Source organism: Carlito syrichta, unplaced genomic scaffold, assembly GCF_000164805.1.
Source record: "Carlito syrichta isolate Samal-C Ts95f unplaced genomic scaffold, Tarsius_syrichta-2.0.1 Scaffold308185, whole genome shotgun sequence".
Classification (NCBI taxonomy): domain Eukaryota; kingdom Metazoa; phylum Chordata; class Mammalia; order Primates; family Tarsiidae; genus Carlito; species Carlito syrichta.
Window position 1 is genome coordinate 155,383 of NW_007252281.1, and position 21,316 is coordinate 176,698.

At 48.8% G+C, this 21,316-nt stretch overlaps 1 protein-coding gene across 1 annotated transcript in view; it reads right to left on the reverse strand.

The window, feature by feature from the left end:
- Nucleotides 1-21,316, reverse strand: part of CRACR2A (calcium release activated channel regulator 2A) — an 83,553-nt gene that overhangs the window by 37,988 nt on the left and 24,249 nt on the right. The window contains exons 5-7 of the mRNA XM_008065181.1: nucleotides 9,478-9,568; nucleotides 5,596-5,691; nucleotides 3,031-3,218 (exon numbers count right to left, since the gene is read on the reverse strand). Coding sequence (XP_008063372.1) covers nucleotides 3,031-3,218; nucleotides 5,596-5,691; nucleotides 9,478-9,568 — 375 coding nt within the window. The remainder of the gene's footprint in view (nucleotides 1-3,030; nucleotides 3,219-5,595; nucleotides 5,692-9,477; nucleotides 9,569-21,316) is intronic.

The window sequence follows — 21,316 nt, forward strand, 5'->3', positions numbered from 1 at the left end:
GGGAGAGATGGAGACAGGGCGGGAGGGAGGGCGGCAGGTCCCAGCATGCTTTCCAGCTGCACAGGACACTGCAAACCTCTTGAAAGCAAGTCAGGAAGGTTCTGGAGTTGCATTCTTCCTCCCAGCCCTCCCTCCCTCCCTTCCTTTCAATTCCCAGCCTCCAGAGACTGTGTCTCTGCCTTGGTTAATTAAGATAAGGCTTCAGAAAGCTCTGAATCCTTACGCTGGGATGTGATACTCCAGCACTGGGTGTTTATTTCCATTGCTGTTCTAATGCTTGTGCCTTCAGACGTTTGTTACTCTTAGATCCTGATTGAATTTTAAGAGCCTGAGTCCTTAATTCTGTTTGTAAAGCGAAATGCCTGCACCTTGTTGACCCGTTCTCAATGAGGAGGAACTGATTTTGCTTGTTTACAATGAAATACACTGTCCTTCCACAAACGGACATCCAAGGATCTGACTTATTTTAAGTCAGATACTTGGGAGTTTTTTGTTTTTTGTTTTTTTTTTAAAGAAACTGGAGAGGCCGGGTGCGGTGGCTAATGCCTATAATCCCAGCACTTTGGGAGGCCGAGTTGAGAGGATTGCCTGAGCTTGTGGGTTCGAGACCAGTCAGCGCAATTTGGCAAGACCTTGTCTACAATAAATCTAAAAATTAGCCAGGTGTGGTGGTGCATGCCTGTAGTTCTGGCTACTTGGAAGGCTGAGGCCGAAGGATTGCCAGACCCCAGCAGGTTGAGGCTGCGGTGGCCAAAGAGGTGTGCCACTGCCCTCCAGCAGCCTGGGTGACAGAGTAAGACTCCAGCTCAAAAAAAAAAAACAACAAAAAGAAAGAAAAAAAGAAAGTGAAGTCCTTCACTCTGGCAAGATTTTAGTCCACAGGTCTAAGTAAAATTATTCTGCCAGCTTAGCCCATGTGAGGGACCTGTATTATTTGGGACTGATTGCCTGGGGTGAAAGAGAAGAAGTGTGCTTGCATGGGGAATTTTACCTAGGGCATTTTTTTGAGTTAGAGTTTCACCCTATTGCCTAGGCTGGAGGGCAGTGGCATGCTCTCGGCCACTGCAGCCTCGACCCGCTGGGCTCCGGTGATCCTTCCACCTCAGCCGGAACAACAGGCATGGGCTACCATGCCCAGCTAAGTTTTGTTTTTTTTTTAATTTATTATAGAGATGAAGTCTCGACAAGTTGCCCGGGCTGGTCTTGAACCCACGGACTCAGACAATTCACTTGCCTCGGCTTCCCAAAGACTGAGCCACCGAGCCTGACCAGAGCCTTCACTTTTAAACAAGGAGTATTAACATCTGGAAAGCATCGAGCACGGGTGATACTCACTCTTTCCCTGGAATCAGAACTTCAGTGCCACCTGTTACTTTTCAGGACCAGACCCACTATTGCCGAATTAATGGAGGCAGAAATGAAGAACACATGAACAAATGAATGAGTAAATGATGGCCGGCCCTACTCTTGTGATGATATTTTCTGGCTGTTTCATTAATTCTCTTGAAGGAGTCAGCAAGGTATATCTAGCACTTAGCATCTTGGGACAGCTACCTAAACCTCTAAATCTCAGTTTCTTCCTCCATAGTAATAACAGATAATTAGGGTTTACCGTATTTACAGTACTGGCCTATCAGGATGCATTCAAGTCAAATGAGACGACATCGAATTCGGGACCTAAGTGAGACCTGTTGAACACCCGACACAGTGCCGAGCACAAAATCATTTTCAGTAAGCGTCTGACCAATGAGTAAGTCGATGAAGATGGATTAGCGAACCAACACATGGACATGTGAGATTCCTCTGGCCTGAGCCTCGGAGCACATTTGTTCCCCAAACCTAAGCCTCTCAAGACAAGACAAATGACCGATGCCTCTGTGACTCCTCTGGCCTGTGGTGCAGACCCAGTCTCGATTCTTCTTCAGGTGTGCCTACGTCTCACAAGCTGGACACCAGAAGCTGCCCATGGGCAAGTTGAGCCTGGATGTGGGGTTTCTCCCACTGCACCCACAGTCTAATCCAGGAAAAAAAGTGAACAGAGCCAGATGAAGATTTTGGGGCACTGTTATATATCCTGGACGTTATACGCGGGGGAGACAACAAAAACCATAATTGTCTTTTGGAGGGCAGGCCCTCTGTAGCACAGGCTTCTCCCGCTAAGTTAAGAGTTCTAGGAACACATGGGCATCGGGGTACCAGCTAGCATCGTGAGAGGCTGCGTTCGGCTTCAGGAGTTTATTGGGAGATTCTTTCAATGCGTTTGCCCATTTCCTGATGGGTGGTTTATGCTGAGTGTTGGCAGTTTTTGCCCAAAAACGGCATGCCCCCCGTGTCCCACCCTCCCTATTCACCTGACCTTTTCACGAGTGACTTTTTAAAAATTTCCCTGGCTGAAAAAAGTCCTCAAAGGGAAAGTCTTACCGATGTGGAAGAGCTGAAACAAAAAAATGGCAGAAGCACTAAATGGCATCAAAATCGATGAGTCAAAAACTATTTTGAGCCGCGGAAAAAGTGTCTTGATAGGTGTATTGCATTAGATGGAGAGTCCTCTGAAGATGACTGAAGTTTAAACGTGTAAGAATAAACACAACTTTTAAAGATAAATTCCGGGTTTTTTTGGTTCCCCCCCCATAGGATCTCGGAAGCCTTCCTCCTTTCTTCTAGTCTGCCTTGGCCGCCCAAGTCTCTACACTATGACAGTCACTCCGTGGTCTGTCTGCTCCCTCAGCGTTTGCACTCAGACTGCCTCATATTTGTTGATAGACTAACACGGCTTTCTCATCACATAACACATTTTCCGAGAACAGGGCTGTACACCTCGTGTCAGCCCTAGGCAGTGCTTGGCTCCATCCAGGCCTGCTTCCTGGTGTCAGAAACCTAGAGGAGGGTTAGAAGAGGTCTCGGGGAGCACCGTACCCAAATCCCCATTTCACGGACCTGGAGACAGGGTTGCGGACAGGAGAAGGAACAGGTCCCCAGCGGAGGCTGGGGCTGGAGGACAGCAGAGGAGCGGACAAAAGCCGGACTCACATCTCCTTCTCCTGGTGGAGCGTACAGGCCTCCTGCTGGAGGCTCTCTAGCTGCTGCTGGGCGTCCTGCAGCTCCCGGGAGGTCCGCTCCAGCTCCTGGGCCAGCTCCTGGTTAGTGAGTTTCAGCTTGGTGTTCTCAGCCTTGGTTTCGTGCTTGTCGTTATGCAGGGTTGTGCACTGGCCTTCCAGCTGCAAAGGAACGGTGGCAGATGGACGCGCAGCTGTCACGCTCGGGCAGGCCTGTCTGCCTCACCTTGCTTTCCCCGCACCGAGGGCAGGAGCTGCGACCCCTCGTCGCCTGCCAGCCGAAATCAGCATCACCCGGCTCCTGCCATCACACATATGCACCTTGGCAGGAGGAGGGAGCTTTGGGGCTCATCTCATCTCTCCCCTGTCTCCACAGTGGACCGCTACACAGTCCGAGGGAGCTGCCCCGTTCAAAAAGATCGCTGGCAACTCATAAATGGACCTTGAACAACTACCATGTTACTACAAGAAAAGGAAGGGAAGGTAGGGGTGGAGTGGGGAGGCAGGATTGGCAGTAGTCGATATCTGCCTGGAGAAAGGGGGGCACACCTCATCGATAAGGGTACCTGCACGGTGAATATTTGTATACCTAGCCCTGGATTGTACCCCACAATTTTAAATAAAAATTAAAGAGGAAAAATAAAAAGACTGCTGGCAAAGGAAGTGCCATCTGTGTGAATGGTCTTGAGACCTAATCTAAATGCCTCTCGCTGTCCTTTAAGCCACCTTCGCTTCCTTGGTCCTTGATGGAGATGGAGACTGGCTAAGTGGCATTCTTCATTAAACCAGCCTTTCCAGTTTTGCATGCTGATAGAATGTCTATTTATCCCCTTTTCTCCTCTTGACTCTGGTTCCTTTAATCTAAAAAGGCTTTTAAGGGTAGCCAGAAGCCCTGGAGATTGTTAGGGAATGACTGAAGCAGGTCAAACAGAACACAGACCTATTCCATGTCCCTAAAGCCACTGAAAACCCTGCATTTTGATAACCAGTTTGTTTCTGGGCTGGTGATTATGCTCCACAAAGCCTCCAACTCTCTCGCCAGAGGAAGAATCAAACCAAGGTGCATGCATCATAATAAATTTAGCGCGGTGAATGTGACCAGGAAGCGGGGGAAGAAGCGACAGGGAATTCGGTGGGGTTCTCAAGAGGTGCTCGTGTAATCAGGCGAGCCTGTGGTAATTAAGTCGAGGGGCAATCATTCGTCTGGGGGAGATGTTTAACTGGTAAGAACTTAGTGCGTCACGGCGGGGAAGGGGAAGGGTGGGGGAGGCAGGGTACAGCTGTGGACGGGGGACGGGAAGGTGGCAGGGTGGAAATCATCTCGCTGCCGAAGGAGAGAAGGAAAGAAACCCAAATCCACAGATCCACAGTCTGGGCAGCAGTGGCAATGGGACAGTCTCTAGCTCTATTGGGTTGTCTCCAAGAAAAAAAGAAAAAAAAAAAATATATATATATATATAGGAGTCTCACCCTGTCGCCCAGGCTGGAGTGCAGTGGCTTGATCATGGCTCACCAAACCCTCGACTTCCTGGGCTCAAGCGATCCTCCCACCTTAGCCGCCTGAGTAGGTAGAATTACAGGTGGGTGCCACCAGGCCTAATTTTTTTATTTTTATTTTTTTGAGACGAGGTCTCACTATGTTGCCTCAGCTGGTTTTGAACTCCTGGCCTCAAGCAACCCTCCCACCTTGACCTCCCTAAGTGCTGGGATTACAGGCGTGAGTCACAGCACCTGGCCTCCAATCTTATTTTAATGTGTTGCTCAAAATAGCCCTCTCGATTCAAATGGAAGCAACCTGTCTGGGTCTGTTTAGGGTTGGATTCCTTCCAGCACCAGGCAAATCAAAACAGGAGGCCAGGGTCACCCTGGCCGCTCTCCCCCACGAGCCCTTGCTACGGAGAGGAGGCTGCTGGGTCTGAGGTTTGCCTGCATAGTCAATCTTCCCGGGGTCTTCAGCCAAGAGTTCACAGCCACAGAGGACCGTCCTGCAGCATGCATCACCCAGCCTGCCTCCTGGAGGCTCAAGGACGTCAGGGCGGCTGGTGTCTGCATCCTTTCTATGAGGTTACGAGAAAGGCCCCAGGGGAGGCTGAAGTGCGTGGCCCAGGCCTGTGTGCAGATGGGGGTGGGAAGGAGGGGGAAGACGGGCCTTTGTAGAGCCTGTTCCAGCTGGAGGCATCCACGGCCATCCTGGAGCATTAGCGTAGACCATGTCCCCTGTTCCTCAATCTTTCCCTCCTTTGTGATACAGGGGGTGGCATCCTGGTGACTCCTGGGTCTAATTATAGGAAAATGTCTGCAGAGAGCTGGTGGGGGGAGGTTTGGCAACTCTTCCAAGTTAAACACCTGGCATTGAAGAAGTCGAGGCCTTATCTTGGGATCGCCTGTGATTTTAAATGCTATCTTTTGTGCAGTAAATGGGTTCTCCTCAGATTTGAAACCCAAAAGTCCTAACTGAATGGCAGGACAAGTGAGTGCAGGTCAGAGGGAAGGACGGGATGGCCAGCCGGGCGCTCTGAGGACACGGACGACCACGTACCCTTTTCTGCTTCTGGATGAGCTGCTCCAGTTCCTGCTCCTTCGATAACAGTTTCTGCTCCAGCTCCCGACTGCGGGCCTGAAACCTCTCCGTGTCCTGCCAAGTGGGAAACAGAGACACACGGGACCCAAATGCAGCCACACCTGGGTTACAGACTTTTTCCCTACCTGCACCTACTCACAGCAGGGCCTATCTTTGGGGGGCTCTTCTCGCAACACTGCAGGGCTCCAGTGACCAACCTGCCCCACCACAGAGGACCCACCGGGACAGAGAAAGCCCAAGTGTGCCATGAGGCCCCACGCAGACTCCCACCAAGGGCAACAATGTCCTGTGACCATGCACTGCCCACCTTCCTTCCCACCAAAAAAAGAAAAAGAAGAGGCGGTGTCAGCAGTGGGATGCCGAACAGGGAGAAAAGGGGCCCGACTTCGAATCTCAGGCCTCAGCGTCCTCGTCTGTAAACGGGGGGCGGGAGGGGAAGATGGCCTTGAAGACCCTTCCGACTTGGATATTCTGTTCCATGCTGGGCACTGCCAGCGAATCCCTTCAACGGGCCGCACTCTGGAAACCCAAGGGCATCACTTCCTCCTCTTGTGGGTCCATGCAGTCACTATTTCCCCACCCAGAGGCTGAGGCCCTAACCACGCTGCCACGTGAAATGTGTGGGCTTCAAATGCCTGCTGCCCTGAGCAGAGTGAGGGTCCCACACCAGGCCTCACCCAACTGACTTGCCTCACTCTCCTGGATGGCCGATTTCTGTTGTTCCACACAATGGGAGGAAAAACACTCATGCCATCCCTGACACTCCAGTTGCCTGAAGGCAGCACAGGGGGACAAGTGCAATAAGAGAAGAGACCTCATGACACCATGACTCACTACCACTGGTCCCCAGGGTCCGCATGATCTGGAATCCTTTCTCCCAGGGAGGACAACGAGGGAGGCCCCGCTGGAGGGGTGTCCCGGCCCGACAGCGGCAACAGCGGAGTGGTGGACACAGCTGCACCCAGGTCAAGCGCCTTTGGATACCTCCGTTCCAGGGCTCAGGATGCTTCCTCCGGGTCTCCTCTATAGACGCTACCTGGCTCCTCTGCCCACTCTCAGGCAAGTGAATGGGCAGGAAAACGCAGGGAGAGCTGCCCTTATCTTTTTTTTTTTTTTTTTGAGTCAGGGTCTCACTCTGTCACCCAGGCTTGAGTGCAGTGGCACAATCACGAATTACTGCAGCCTTGACCTCCTGGGTTCAGGCAATCCTTTCACCTCAGCCTTCTGAGTAGCTGGAACTATAGGCACGGACCATCAAGCCAGGCTATTATATGTATATATACTTAATAAATAATATATAAAAATAACAAAAATATATTCAATATATACAAATAATAAAAATATATATAATAATAAATAAATAATATATATCTGTGTGTGTGTTTGTGTGTGTGTGTGTGTGTGTGTGTGTGTGTGTGTGTGTGTGTGTATACATATATATTTTTCTGAGTTGGAGTCTCACTCCTTTGCCCAGGCTGGGGTGCAGTGACACACATGCTCACGGCCACCCCAGCATCAACCTGCTGGGCTCTGGCTATCCTTCCACCTCAGCCTTCCGAGTAGCCGGAACTACAGGCATGTGTTACCACACCCAGCTATTTTTAATTTTATTGTAGAGATGAGGTCTCACCAAGTTGTCCAGGTGGTCTTGAACCCATGAGTTCAGGCAATCCACTTGCCCTGGCCTCCCAAAGTGCTGGGATGATAAGCTGAGTCACTGAACCTGGCCTATATATTGTATATAATATATAAGTTATATATATATATATATGTATATATATTTTGCAGAGATGAGGTCTTACTTTGTTGCCTAGGCTGGCCTTGAACTCCTGGGCTCAAGTGCTCCTCCCTGCCTTGGCCTCCCAAAGTGCTGGGATGACAGGCACGAGCCACCACACCCAGCCAATGTCCCCATCTCAACATGAATGGCGGAGGTTGAATCTGACCAGACAGCTCCGCTCCCCACATGGGTTTCCAGAGAGTCAGCACTAGGAACTCTGCCTCGTGGGGCTTGGCCTCTGCTCAGGGAGCAGGTGTGCCACAAACAACTCAGGGAGCAGGTATGCTGGGAACACAGAGCATGGAATACTCTCCCCCAGGGTGGATGGCGAGGGACACGGCACTAGAGGGGCGTCCCAGCCCGTCCCATGCGGATGCTGCCACCCATCCGTGGATCTGTGGGGCGTCTTACTTCCCCTGTCAGGACAGAGCATCAAAGGCGGCTGGTGTCTTGGAGTTGGAGGGTGCCAATGATTACAGGCTCTCCTCGTGATCAAACGGACTGACAAGTGCAGAGCCAGAATCCAAACCCTGGTCAGAGGGTGCAGACTTTTCCATGATGTCATAAACCGTGGCAACGCGATCCTCCTTCCACTGCCAGGCAAACGCCTGTGTGCCTAAAGGCTTAACTGCACTGCCAAAGGCATCTTAGCAGTTTCCGTGTTTGCGCAAAAGGCATACATACTGAGCTTCAAAGGCATTTGGTGCTGAGAAGGGAGGAGGCAGATGGGGATAGATGGGGCCGGATCACCTCCAGGGAGGCTGATCTGTCCTTGAATGGTTTCCTCTGACCTCAGCCCACCCCCCGCCCCCATACCGCGGTCCAGCTTTCGCTTCTGCAACACTTCTTTCTTTAGTTAGCACTTTCTACCTGTAGTCATGACCCAGGCCCCACAGAGCTTGGGCTCTCTGTGCAGGATGTCGTTTGGGATAAAGTGGGGGCCGGGGGGAAGAGCTGCTGTTCTCAGAAATGATTTCAGAGGCTGTTGGTGAGACGTGTGTGCGTTCTGTCTGCCCTATGCTCACGGGTCGACGCTGCGGGTCGGAGTAGCCAGAAGGTTTTAAGACTACAAAATGATAGGGGGAGGTTCCAAGTGCTAGCCGGAGAACATGACCGGATTTTGCTGGAAAGCATTTCCATTCCCTCTCAGTTTGAAGGGCATTTGTGATACATGGAGCAGTGGTGTGGATAATCCGAAGCTGCATAAAATTAAACATTGGCTCAAGGGAAGGGCTTGTGACGACAGCCAGGCTTAGGGCTGAGTGACAGGGAGGAACAGAGGCTTTTCTGCTGAGATCCCACCGAGTGGTTAGTCCAGAAGTGGATAATCGAGAGTTCCCTGTAGGTTTTTTTTTTTTTTTAATGAACATGTTCCTAAAAGGATGCTACTTAGCTTGCCAAAGAGGATTTCACAATTCCTACCTCCCAAGATGATTGGGAGGGTTTGGTAAGGGGCTGATAAGGGCCAGAGTGGAGGCAAAGGTTGGGGGTCTCACATTCCCCCCCATAGCATCTGGGGAGGGTGGGATTTCCTTTTCCTTGGCTAGTAAATTTTCCAGGTGTCTAAGGGAAAAGATCAGGCAGCGCGGGCTCGAATGCTTGTCCACTCAAGAAGCTGCTGGGCATGGGTGGACGGCACTGGTATGTTTGGACAGGCCTGCCACAGAGGTCTAGAGACCAGCCAATGCCAGACGCAACTTAACAAGAAAGACATGCACCTTCATCCACCCATCCATCCATCCATTCGCTTGTTCATTCCTTCACTGATTCAACAAATATTTGTTGAGTACCTAGATGTTCCAGGCATGGCCTAGGTGATGAGGAGACCTTAGTAAGTAACAGATAAAGATCCCTGCTCCTGGGGAGCTTAATAGGAGGAAGAGACAGAAAACAATCTTACATGTCAGGTGTGAAAGTGACAAATGCCCTGAGAAAAGAATAAAGCAGAGACAGTGGAACTCTCTAGTGCCATGGGTGGGGGCAGTCTTAAATTGGGAACAGTAGTCAGAGCGGATATGTCAGCCTGGCCCTCAGAGGCAAGCCTGGGAGTGCACGCCTACCTTCAGGAGAAACTGCTCCTTCTCGCTTTTAATTTGTTGTTCCATCTCCTCGTAGAGATGCCGGATCTCTTCATCATAAGCAGCAATTTTCCTACAGAGTAGCAAAAGGAGAGGCTGATGGGGTCTGCAGTGAGGTTCCCCCATCCCAGGGGGACAGCCCCTGGGGCTCAGGCACCAGCACCCCCTCTGGGCTGCAAGTTTGGGGGTGTCTGCATGGGCCAGGCCGGCCAAGGCCACGGGGTCAGTCTCTCGGGGCCAGCTGACCTGACGGGGTGCAGACCTCGGAGGCCCAGCTGGACCTGGGCCTCTCCTCCTCCCATCTCCCAGCCATCACTCCCATGGACCCGTATCCTCCCAGCGAAGCTTCCCTCCTCCCATCTACCTTCCTTCTGCTTTGTTCCAACAGAGTTGCTGGCCTCTGCCTCAAGTCTGTAGACGGTATGATGCTATGTGGTGTGGGTTTCTTCCCTGTTCCGTTTCCTGGTTAACCTTACCCTTGCTCAGATGCTTTTTCTCTCTCCACTGTCTATACCGGCACTGTCTGACACTGCACGCTCTGAGGACCCTCCTTGACATGGCGTGCTTGGGTTCATGCCATCCGCGCTTCTCATAAGGATCTCAAGGGATTCCACGATGGTGACAGCAACAGCGACCACGCCCCACCACAAAGAAAGGACACGCCGTCTAGGTGTCCGTGCCATCTCAGGCACAGGGCCGCAGGGAGTGTGAGAAGGGCCAGGCTGGTTAGAGAATGGCATTGACAACGAGATGTCTGTTCTCACTCTCCCTCTCGGCATCCTCTCCCCGCTCAGAAGATCCTCCACTGGACCGGAAGTGAGTGTCCAGGCACTCCGTTCCCATATAGAGATGAGGACAAATACAACTATGGGGACAAGGCTGTACGTCATCTCCAGGGGTGACCCCTTTGTCTCCCCATAATAGACACGCCTTCTAAAGTCCCTCCAGATTCGAACAGGAAGGTTCTGGTGTTAGCACTTAAAGGAAAACCGGAAGTTATCACACCAAAGCGTTAACATTCCCAGGCAACTGTGCTTTTTATACCTTTTCTCTGACCACTCCCTGTCCTCTCTCCCTCCTGTTAAGGAAACTCCAGGCTCTGTGAATAAGTTGAGGCTGTGGCCCTCACCGCCTGTTTTGAGCACGCAACACTCACACACCCCTGAAATGTTGGCCCCTGCCATTCTAAACTCTAAATGATGACAAGCCCACCCTGTCCTTTTTTCAAGAGACTTCAATTGTTGGGGAAACAGTGCTGGTTCTCAGTTCTAAGAGGTACTGAGGAGATTTCTGAACAAAACATAAAGAATGGGAAAGTGTTCATTCTTCTGAGCCCTCTGTCATTTTAACGCCTACCTCCCATGACCACTTGGGACTCGAACCCAGTCTTCTCTGCTGCCTGAGGCTTTGCCCCAGCCCAGTCACTGCCCTTCACCACTTGCCACCTGCCAGTGAAGCGTTTTCACCTTGCACAGGTGGGCAATGACCAGGAGCCATTTTGACTGGCATCCTTCCAGTTCTACAGAAACCACAAACCTGATCCAGACAAGGAAACTGGTGTGAGACTCCATGGTCAGGGTCATGCATCACACACCACCGCCTCTTTCTTAGTTGTACCCTTAAGACCAGAAACTTGACTTTGGGCAACTGTACGACGATGGTCCTAGGGTGTGCCACTCAGAAGGTGACAGAGCTCCAAGACCTCCCCGATTGAGGGCCCTGTCTCTATGAATGTGTTCGGCATCCTTGACATTTTGTAAGTGTAAGAAATCTCTTTTCGATGACAGTTTGGGGTTGTGACTTCTGCTCTCAGCTAAAAGAAAATCTTGGAGGAAAAGTAAGGAAAAAAGGTATGTGCTGTTGGATAGGGACACTTCGGAACAGAAATAGGCACAGGAGGAACTCTCAGAAAGTAAGATGCTTTTCTCTTGGCCCCTGGAATTATCTTCCTGCATTTGGAGAAATTCAGATGCTAAAAGGCAAGCAGTATCAAGGAAAGATTTAGACGGAGATTCTATCTATATAAATACCAGAGAACTCATACAGTGAGATGAGAAAAACTTAAAACTTGATTTGGCCTTGCTAAAGCAATACTAATTACAGTCATTCACATAAACTGCTTACTATGTATGCCTAATAACCATACAGGGCGCTCATTCGATAAAAGCATTAGATGTGTTATATTAACTTTGCTCTAAGTTTTATTTGATCAAATTAATACACTCTGGGTCCTTCATGCTCACACATCAGTTTGCAAATCATGAATTAAATTATTTTATAAATCACGAAAAAACAACTGGGCAGAAAGACAGGCGAAGCCTCTGAATGGTGCTTCCTCCCAGCCCTCACTCACAAAGGCGAGGTCTACTGCAGAGAGGCCCTGGGACTCCAGGGGACATCAGAGATCCTGAACCCAACAGAGTCATACCCAGAACAAAGTCTTTGGGAATGCTGGCCTCAGGGGAGACTCCCCAGACTTTAGGGCACCGCTGAGTCAGAATGCATCAGTCCCAGCAATGGGAGCCCGAGGGTGCTGTTTGCACCAATCCCATCAATGAAACTAGCCCCAGGATCAGGAGACCTGCATTCCGACCCTTGAACCAGCTCACCTCCTCAGTGTGACCTTGAGCGAGTGCTCTGACCCCTGCCGTCCCACGAGAACACCTGCCCCATGGTCCCACCAGCATTGTCATGGGGAACAAATCAGAGAGTGCTGGTGAAAAGCACTCAGAGCCACAGAGCCCTAAATACATGTAAGGGATTATTTATTTATTGTTTTTGAATTGGGGTCTCACTCTGTCATCCAGGCTGGAGTGCAGTGGCATGATCACAGCTCGTCGCAGCCTCGACCTCCCAGGCTCAGGCAGTCTTTCCTCCTCATCCTCCCTAGTAGCTGGGACTACAGGCACATGCCACCACACATGGCTAATATTTTTGATTCCTTGTAGAGATGGAGTCTCACTATGCTGCCCACGCTGGTCTTGAACTCCTGGCCTCAAGCGATCCCTGCACCTCAGCCTCCCAAAGTGCTGGGATTACAAGCATGGGCCACCGCGCCCAGCCCGAAGATTATTTATTTATTATCGTAATTATGATCATGGACTGTGGAGGTCACGGGGCAATGCTCCCCAGGCGGAAGAGAGCCTTGGTTCCAAGGTTAAAAGGGCTGCTGGGTCTGGAAAGACTCAGTTCATCAGGAAGATGAAAGAAAGAGCTTAGTTAACAACAACTCCTGTCAGGCTGATCCACTAGAGACGCAGGCTGTACCTGACCGGGGCCGGCAGGAGCCAGCGTCTGCAGGAGCCCCCAGTGGCCGTGAAGGCAGTGGTGGTGGTGGCCAGAGGCACTCCGCAAAGGTCTGCGCATAGGGCAAGTGGCTTCCCAGCAAAGCTCAGCATATTCCGCTATCAAAGGAAAGAGACAACTCATCACATTTGTGTATCACATACATCTTTGTTGCCACAGTTTCTAAACTCACGCATATTGCCTAATGCACACAAACAGACGTCCAAGTCCTCTCTGTGAGGATTTCCCCATTTATTCCAACCATCACTGACACCTCCTCTGAACTCTGATGGCAGCATGTGCCTTCATTTGGCCATTTTCCTTTCCATTTCAAATACTCCTGAACAACGGTTTCATTTGGGCTCACAGTGTCTCAACCCGTTTGTGAAAACTCAGACATTTATGTCACCCACAAGGCCTGTGCTCCAAATGTTGGTGCCCAAACCCTGTAAAACTCAATTTATGACTTTGGGTACCAAACTCAGAAGCTCATAGACCATATTGAGGGAACACTAGATTCCATGGGAATTGAAGGATTTCAGGGTTGGAAGGTTTGTCAGATCCAACTACCTATTTTTCCAGCATTACAATTCTCGTCACAACCACCAAATCAAGTATTTACCCCAAATGCCTCCAGTGATAGGGGACTTGCTGTCTCTTTAAACAGGTTTTTCATCTTTGGAGCATTCTGGTTGACAGGATTGTGTCTTTCCATAACCCTAACCCTCTTCTGTCTGAAAGTCCTTCATCTATTTAAGAGCAGCATCAGCGACTTCAAGGAGTTGCCTTGGGTTCAGGCGAAGTCTCTCCACTTCCTCTAATTGTATCTCGTGTGGACTTTTTTTTTTTTGGTGGTTAATTCCCTTTAAGTTCCCCTCACTCTTCTCTGAGTGGGTTTTACTGATTGTTCTTAAGCCATGGAGCTCTTAACTGAATGCCCCGTGTATGAATCTGATCGGTGCAGATTAGAGTTGACTGTTGCCTTCCTTGTTTGAGAAGTTGCCTATCTATTCATGCAGCCTGAAATCTCATTAACTTGTTTTTGGCAGCCACATCATAGTTGATGAATGCTGAACCCATTTGTCAACTCAAGCCTCAAAAACTTAGGTCTGATTGTTTTGTTTTAAGGATGGTGCTACTGAATCATAACTCCCCCACCTTGTGCTTCCGTCATTGACTTCTTGGACATAGAGCAAGACCTCAAATGTAATTCTGTTCGATTTTATGGGTGTTAGGTTCAGTCCATCTTTCCATCCTGTCACCATGCTAATGGATCCCAATTGGTCATCTAGGGTACTCAGTGATGGTCCAAGTTTCATTGATATTTAAAATTTCAATCAGAATATAAGCTAAGTCATCTATAATGCTGGTTTTTATGATTTAATTTATCTGAGAGTTATTCAGAAATGATTGGTTTCTACTTTTATTATATTATAGTAAGAGAATACAGTGGTAAGTTATTTACTTTTTAGAATCTATTAACCTTTCTTCTAGAGCCAAAAACATCAATTTTTGCATAGCTTATATGAGAAGAATGCATATTCTATTTGTAAGGCATACAACTCTACATTTGTCTCCTAAGTTTGCTCATTTGTTTCAATTACTTTACATCCTTCATATACTTTTGTCTAACTAATGTGTCAAATCTTAGCTAAGTTTGTTAAAGTCTTGTTTTTATCAACCTTTTCTTTCTAAGAGTTTTTGCCTTATGTATCTTGCTGCTATATTGTATGGTACATAAAGTTTAACATATGTTGTATCTTCTTTATGGAAGAAACTTTTTTTTTTTTGAGTTGGAGTCTCACGCGATCGCCCAGACTGGAGTGGTGGCCGCTCCCGGCCACCTCAGCCTCGACCTGCTGGGCTCTGGCGATCCTTCTGCTTCAGCCTTCCAAGTAGCTGGAATTATAGGCGTGTGCTATCACGCCCGGCTAATTTTTTAAAAATTTATTGTAGAGATGAGGTCTCACCAAGGAAACGTTTTAAAAATTGCTACCAAATATTCTCCCCATCTTCTTTTATTCAAGTCACTGGCAAAAGTGTTGAACAAAACAGGGACAACATCCTGTAGCAAAGTTCCCCGAGCTATTAATTAATAACATATGAGTACAACTATTCAGTTGTACTCAGTTCTACTAGCCATTTGCAAAATACTTCTTCCTCTACCTTGACCCCAGGCAGTCTCTATTTAATTATTCCATTTTCTACTTTTCAAAGCTCTCCACCTGTGATAGGGAGGAGGAATCCTCCCTCTATTTTCTGACCCAGATCATTTTGAGCTACATGAGGAGGGAAAGACAGAAAAGAGGTAAATGAAAGAGAAGGAGAGAAAGAGACACGAGTTCTCAGTGAGACAGACGAATGTGTGGAGAAGCCACACATATCTAACATTGATCGTCTCATTCTTTATTTTATTTATTTATTTTTTTGAGTTGGAGTCTCACTCTGTCGCCCAGACTGGAGTGCAGTGGCTGCTCCCGGCCACCACAGCCTCTACCTGCTGGGCTCCGGTGATCCTTCTGCCTCAGCCTTCCAAGTAGCCGGAACTGCAGGCATGCGCTACCACGCCCGGCTGATTTTTTGATTTATTGTAGAGATGAGGTCTTGCTGCCCAGGCAGGTCTCGAACCTGTGGGCTCAAGCAGTCCACTCACCTCAGCCTCCCAAAGGCGCGGGATTACAGGCCGAGCCACCGAGTCCGGCAATCGTCTCCTTCTTTAACTTTTCCCATGATGGCTGGGTAGTTCCACTAGCATGTTCCAGGGTAGTCTAGGCCACAGACCCCTTGATGACACAGCTACTGTTGCCTCAGAGTTCACTGGACCCAGAGCTAAGAGGCCTGGGTTCAAATCCTGATTCTGACACTTACAAGCTTCCTAGCCTTAGACGAGTCACATGACCTCAGTAAGCCCAAGGCTTTCTATATCTGCAAAATCAGTTGGTAATACCTTCTTTACAAAGAAGTTGTGAAGATTAAACAGGAGAATGCATGTGCAAGGGTACAACACAATGAGTAGTAGGTAGATGCACTTAATAAATTCCAATTAAATAAGTCAACTAATTCCTCAGAGACTGGAAATCTTATTTTGAGAGTCACTGCTCTATGGCTCCTTTAGATGTCAGCTAAGGGGCAAGTAGAAAGTGATCAGACCACTCACTGCCCCAAAGACACACATGACACCACAGTGACAACTGAGGATCACTGGGGGGCAGAGGGGCTGCAGCAGTTTGGTGCATGTGTTTGCAAGAATGATGAAGTGTCAGGGGACAGAAGGCAGAAGGCACAGAAGACATAAAACCCGGGGTGACTCAGCAGAGAAGGCTGAATGTGGAAAGAGAGAAACATATATCACCACCAACATGACAAAGCATTGCTGAAGTCTTTCTTACAGCACCACTCTGGGCAAAATAAGTTATACTCTCTGTACATCAGGGATTCAGCATCCAAGAACACCAAGCCCATGGTACAGTGGCAGGGAGGAAGGGGACAGACAGAAGCAGCCACATACCATGAAGTAGACCCCACAGAACCTTCTGGGCTCTGGTTGACAGTAATCCTGTGACCTCAGTCCTGCTGGAGGGAAGTGGAGGAAGCTGCCCGCTCTGGTGATGGGGAGGATGGTGGCATTCTCAGGCAAAAAGTTAAGAAAGGCTGAGCTCAGCCTATCATCCCAGCACTTTGGGAGGCTGAGGCGAGTGGATCGTCTGAGCCTGCAGGTTTGAGACCAGCCTGGGCAACTTGGTGAGACCTCGTCTTTACAATAAATACAAAATGAGCCGGGTGTGGTAGCATGCACCTGTAGTTCTGGCTACTTGGAAGGCTGAGGCCGAAGGATCGCCAGAGCCCAGCAGGTCAACGCTGGGATGGCCGTGAGCATGTTACTGTACTCCAGTCTGGGCAATGGAGTGAGATTCCAACTCAAAAAAAAAAAAAAGGCTGAGTTCAGAAAAGGGAGGTTTTCAATAGCTGAGTGGAAGGATTAACAGTGATATATGGCAGAGGCCATAAGAGTGGAGATGAATCGGAAAGAACGAGTCCTGTTGAAAACCAGGTATGTTCACAGCAACTTGGATGGATTTGGAGTTGATCATACTCAGTGATCTATCACAGAAACAAAGAACAGAGTACCATATGTTCTCACTCATAGGTGGACCTTGAACAATTATAATACTATCAGAAAGCGATTGGTAATAATGGGAAACTGTCAGGGGATGGGGGTGGGATTGGCAGTTGAGGGAAACTGCTAGGGGAGGGAGGGCATACCTCATCACCAAAGGTACCTGCATAATCAATGTTGGTATACCTAACCCTGAATTGTACCCCACATCTTTATAATAAAAAATGAAAACTAAAAAAATAATAATAATAAAGAGAAAACGAGGTATGAATAGACACTTCTCAAAAGAGGACATACAAGCCGTCAACAGATACATGGAAAAATGCTCAGTCTTACGAATCATCAAAGAAATGCAAATTAAAACCACACTGAGATACCACCTAACTCCAGTCAGGATGGCCATCAACAATAACTCAAAAAACGACAGATGCCAGAGTGGATGCAGGGAAAAGAGAACCCTTCTACACTGTTGGTGGGATTGTAAACCAATACAACCTCTGTGGAAAACAGTATGGTGATTCCTAAAAGATCTAAAAATTGATCTTCCATACCATCTAGCAATCCCCCTTCTGGGAATATACCCAGAGGAACTCAAATCACTCTATAAAAAAGATACCTGCACACGTATGTTTATTGCAGCATTATTTGCAATAGCAAAACATGGAACCAACGTGCTGCCCGTTGAAAGCGGACTGGATTAAAAAAATATGGTACATACACACAATGGAATATTTTGCAGCCATTAAGAAGGACAAAATTATGGACTTCACAGCAACTTGGATTAGGGTCTATCGTACTCAGTGATCTATCACAGAAACAAAGAACTGAGTGCCACATGTTCTCACTTATAGGCAGACCCTGAACAATTATCACAATACTATAAGAAAGGATTTGGCAGCAGCAGGATGCTGCCAGGGGTGGGGGGTTACGTAACTTCAATAAGGGTAGCTGATCTCAAACCAGGTGTAGTGGGGACCAATAGGAGGCCCAAACTTTACTGTACGGTGACCATTTATATACCTAATCCCGAATTGTACTCCACATCTTTAAAATAAAATAAAAAAGAAAGAAATAAAACCAGGTCCAACTGGGGGCATTAGATGTCATCCAGGATGTCTGGCTCTAGCAAATGCTCTTCTCTAAAGGATGACTCTGTGTGTGTGTGTGTGTGTGTGTGTGTGTGTGTGTGTGTGTGTGTGTGTTGGGTGCTGGGGTGCTGAGGAGCTAAGAATGGGAGGTTGGGAGATGTAGGAAGGAAAGGAAGGGTGGAGAAATTATGATTCTAACGTAAATACAAAGCTTAGCTTCTGAGAGGCCTTTACAGATAAACTGCAGGGTACTGGAAGGTGAGATGTAGTTAGCAGTAACTTACCCTGCCAGCCTCCCAAAGGAGCTGTGAAAATTAATTAACCTTCACAAAGTGCTTTGCACACCGAGAGTTAAGAGGCTGCACTAGAGTGAAAGCATCAGCACTCAACACCACCGGGGCTCCAGCCCACGCCCCACTGCCAGGGCCTTCCTGCTATAGAATACTGCTTGGCCCAAATATTATTTCTTTCCGTTCCCTTTCTCCTTTGCCCTCACTTTTGAATGAAATCTAGTGGGATTTTGGAGGATCTCAGAAAGTCATCCAGTCTACTGCCTAGGTCCTAGGCAGGAGTGTGCTGAAAGCAATCCGAGAGAAAAGTAGCTGCTTCCTTTCCTAAATGAAAGCACAGTCTTGACCTTGGAGGGAAGAAACGGCACATCTCTACAGTTTAAATATGCTTCAGGAGCTTGAACTTCAAAATGGCCTTGGACAGTTGCCACTCTGATTTGGGGCAGTGATCTGATCAATATGTCTCCTGGTTTGCAAAGTCTGGTGAAAGGCAGGAGTGAAGACAGCAGAAGCCTTCCTCCCCGTCATTGACAGAGAGCTTAATAATCCCTTGGGTTTCCAGCTCCTTTATTTCCCAAGTGAAGAAAATGAGGATCAAAACAGGGAACTTCCCAAACTGCCAAGGGTCAACGTAGGGAGTAGAAGCCAGGTCCCATGAACTCCAGATCCCACGGTTCCAACCCACAGCACCTCATTGTCTTCCCAATCAGCCTATGATGTAAAGCTGACAACTCCACGCACTTGTATTTAAGGTGATGAGTGCTCTGAGTTCCATCTGGAACCAAGCCATCGGGGAGTGAGTCTGAACTGGACCAAGAAATGGGGTCAACTGACTGCACACCTGGGCCTGGTAAGGGGCAGGATGCTGGGGAACGGTTCCCTTTCTCATGAACCATCCCGAGTTCAGGCACCGTTGGCTGGTGCTGTGCTTGGGATGAGGATACTAAGAACAGATTCAGACTCCCCACTGCCCTCTGCCACCTTCTTCCAGCAGCTGCAGTTCCCTGGCAGCAAAGAGAAGCTCTCACTAGAAGAATCCTTATTTCACTGGAACGAGTCTCTCAGTCTCTGTAATTATCTGCTTATCTCTCTCTCTCTCTGTCTCTGCCTCTGTCTCCCTTCCTCACACACACTCACACGTGAGTGCATGCACGTGCACACACATACACATATGCACGATTTGAGTAGAGCTGAATGAAAGGAAAACACGAGTTTGTAGAAAATTCTGCAAAGGCCGTGAAATTGCCAATTGGATTTTCAAGATGGATGGTTTCCTCCAAATTAGATTGCGCTGCCCGTATAAACCAACTTTGCAGCTTTATCCCATCCTATAAAGCAAACCATTTTTCATTACTCGGGTTTACAAATCATGACCATGGCGTACACAGAGCACAAATAGTTCCCACTTTTCAATTTGCTCTTGGGGCGGTGTTAACAACGTACTTCAGCCTCAGATAACAACACACCCATCAAACACATGCATTCGATTAAGCTGTAGCCCCTTGTCACCTAGAGCCACCACAGAGCACCTCTTCCCTGAGAACGGGACTGGCATTCAAGACTGGAAGGGGACCCCAGGGTGTACTCTTTGCAGGCTGGTACATTCTAGAAGGTCTGACAAGAGCAGCATTTCTCAGTGCGGTCTGGCCCGCCTGTATCAGAGCCACGTGGGTATGTGTCGCAATGCACATTTCTGGGTCCCTTCCCTGAGGCACACTGCTTTTGGCTCTGTAAGGAAGGGGAATATACCTTTTAACTTAAAAGTCTTCTGGTAAGTATGAAACCAGTCAGCATTCAAGAACCATGTAGCTGAGGTCGTCCACAGGGTCCTCGAGAACCCTGTGGGATACAGAGCCACCTAAGGGATAGATGAGGTTTCATTTGCTGTCCTATCTAGAGACAAGTCCAAGGACTCAATGACATCCTTTCCCTGCAAAGCTTGGGGGACAGTATCCACACCACAGACTGCCAAGCCTTAGGCTTGCGTCGGGCTGCCGGCTATCATAGCTGGGCTGCCTGTCCGAACGTAAGGCACATTCCCTCCATGGGGGGTCACCCCTCCAGAGCCCAGGGGAATCCCTCTAGACAGGAAGTACCTGGACAGCGACTGGGTAGGAGCTGTAACTTAAGGGCCCCCCAGCTCCCAAGAAACTGCCTGAGGACAAGGTAAGACTATGCAGATGAGGGCATATGGCCGCTACGTGTAGTCTACTGAGACACCAAACAGGCAATCAGGGTGGCCTTTCCAGGCTACTGAGCTGTAGAGGATTGCGCCAGAGTCCTCCTAGAGCTCAGCCTGTGGTCTGTCTTTGATCTAGAAAGCACCTTCCTTCAAAGAGCTCAAAGCACGTCCTAGACACTGCCCAATACGTTCTTACCCCCATACTTAAAAAAAGGCAGACTTCAAGCCCCCATCCCAGACCCAGTGAGTTGGGCCACCCTGGAGTGGGACCCCATGGCATCCACGAGAGATTCCAGTGAAGGGTTTGGAACCATTGCTGCCGCCAGGCTGCATCATTCTCCATTCCCTGGCGATCCCAAGCTTTTATTCCAGAAAAAAGTAAATGCAGAGGATGCTTCCCATGGCAAAGCAATTCCCAAGTCTGGTGGCCAGAAGTTCTTCCTAATGTCTAAACTGTAGCCCTCGTGCTAAACTGCGAAGTCCCCTGAATTTCTGCACTGTGAATGCAGTCTAAGCCCCACCTCCTCAGGGAGACACAAAGGCATGGAGGGAGCGGGTCTCACTCTGGAAGTTCAGCAGAGAAACAGGTTTAGCCGAGGTCCCTGCCTTTGACTCTGTCCTCCACCTTACCCTGTGGGTTGTGGCTGCTTCCCAGGGGACACGCATCAGAGTCAAGCCTGGTTCCCAGGATTCCAGCAACCTCTGTGCAAGAGGACAAGGGGTGGGAGGACAAGTACTCCCAGACTTTCTTCCTTCCTCTATTTCTTTTTTTGTTTTTTAAAATGATTATTTATTATAGAGATGTGGGGTACAATTCAGGGTTAGGTATATAAACATTGATCATGCAGGTACCCTTGTT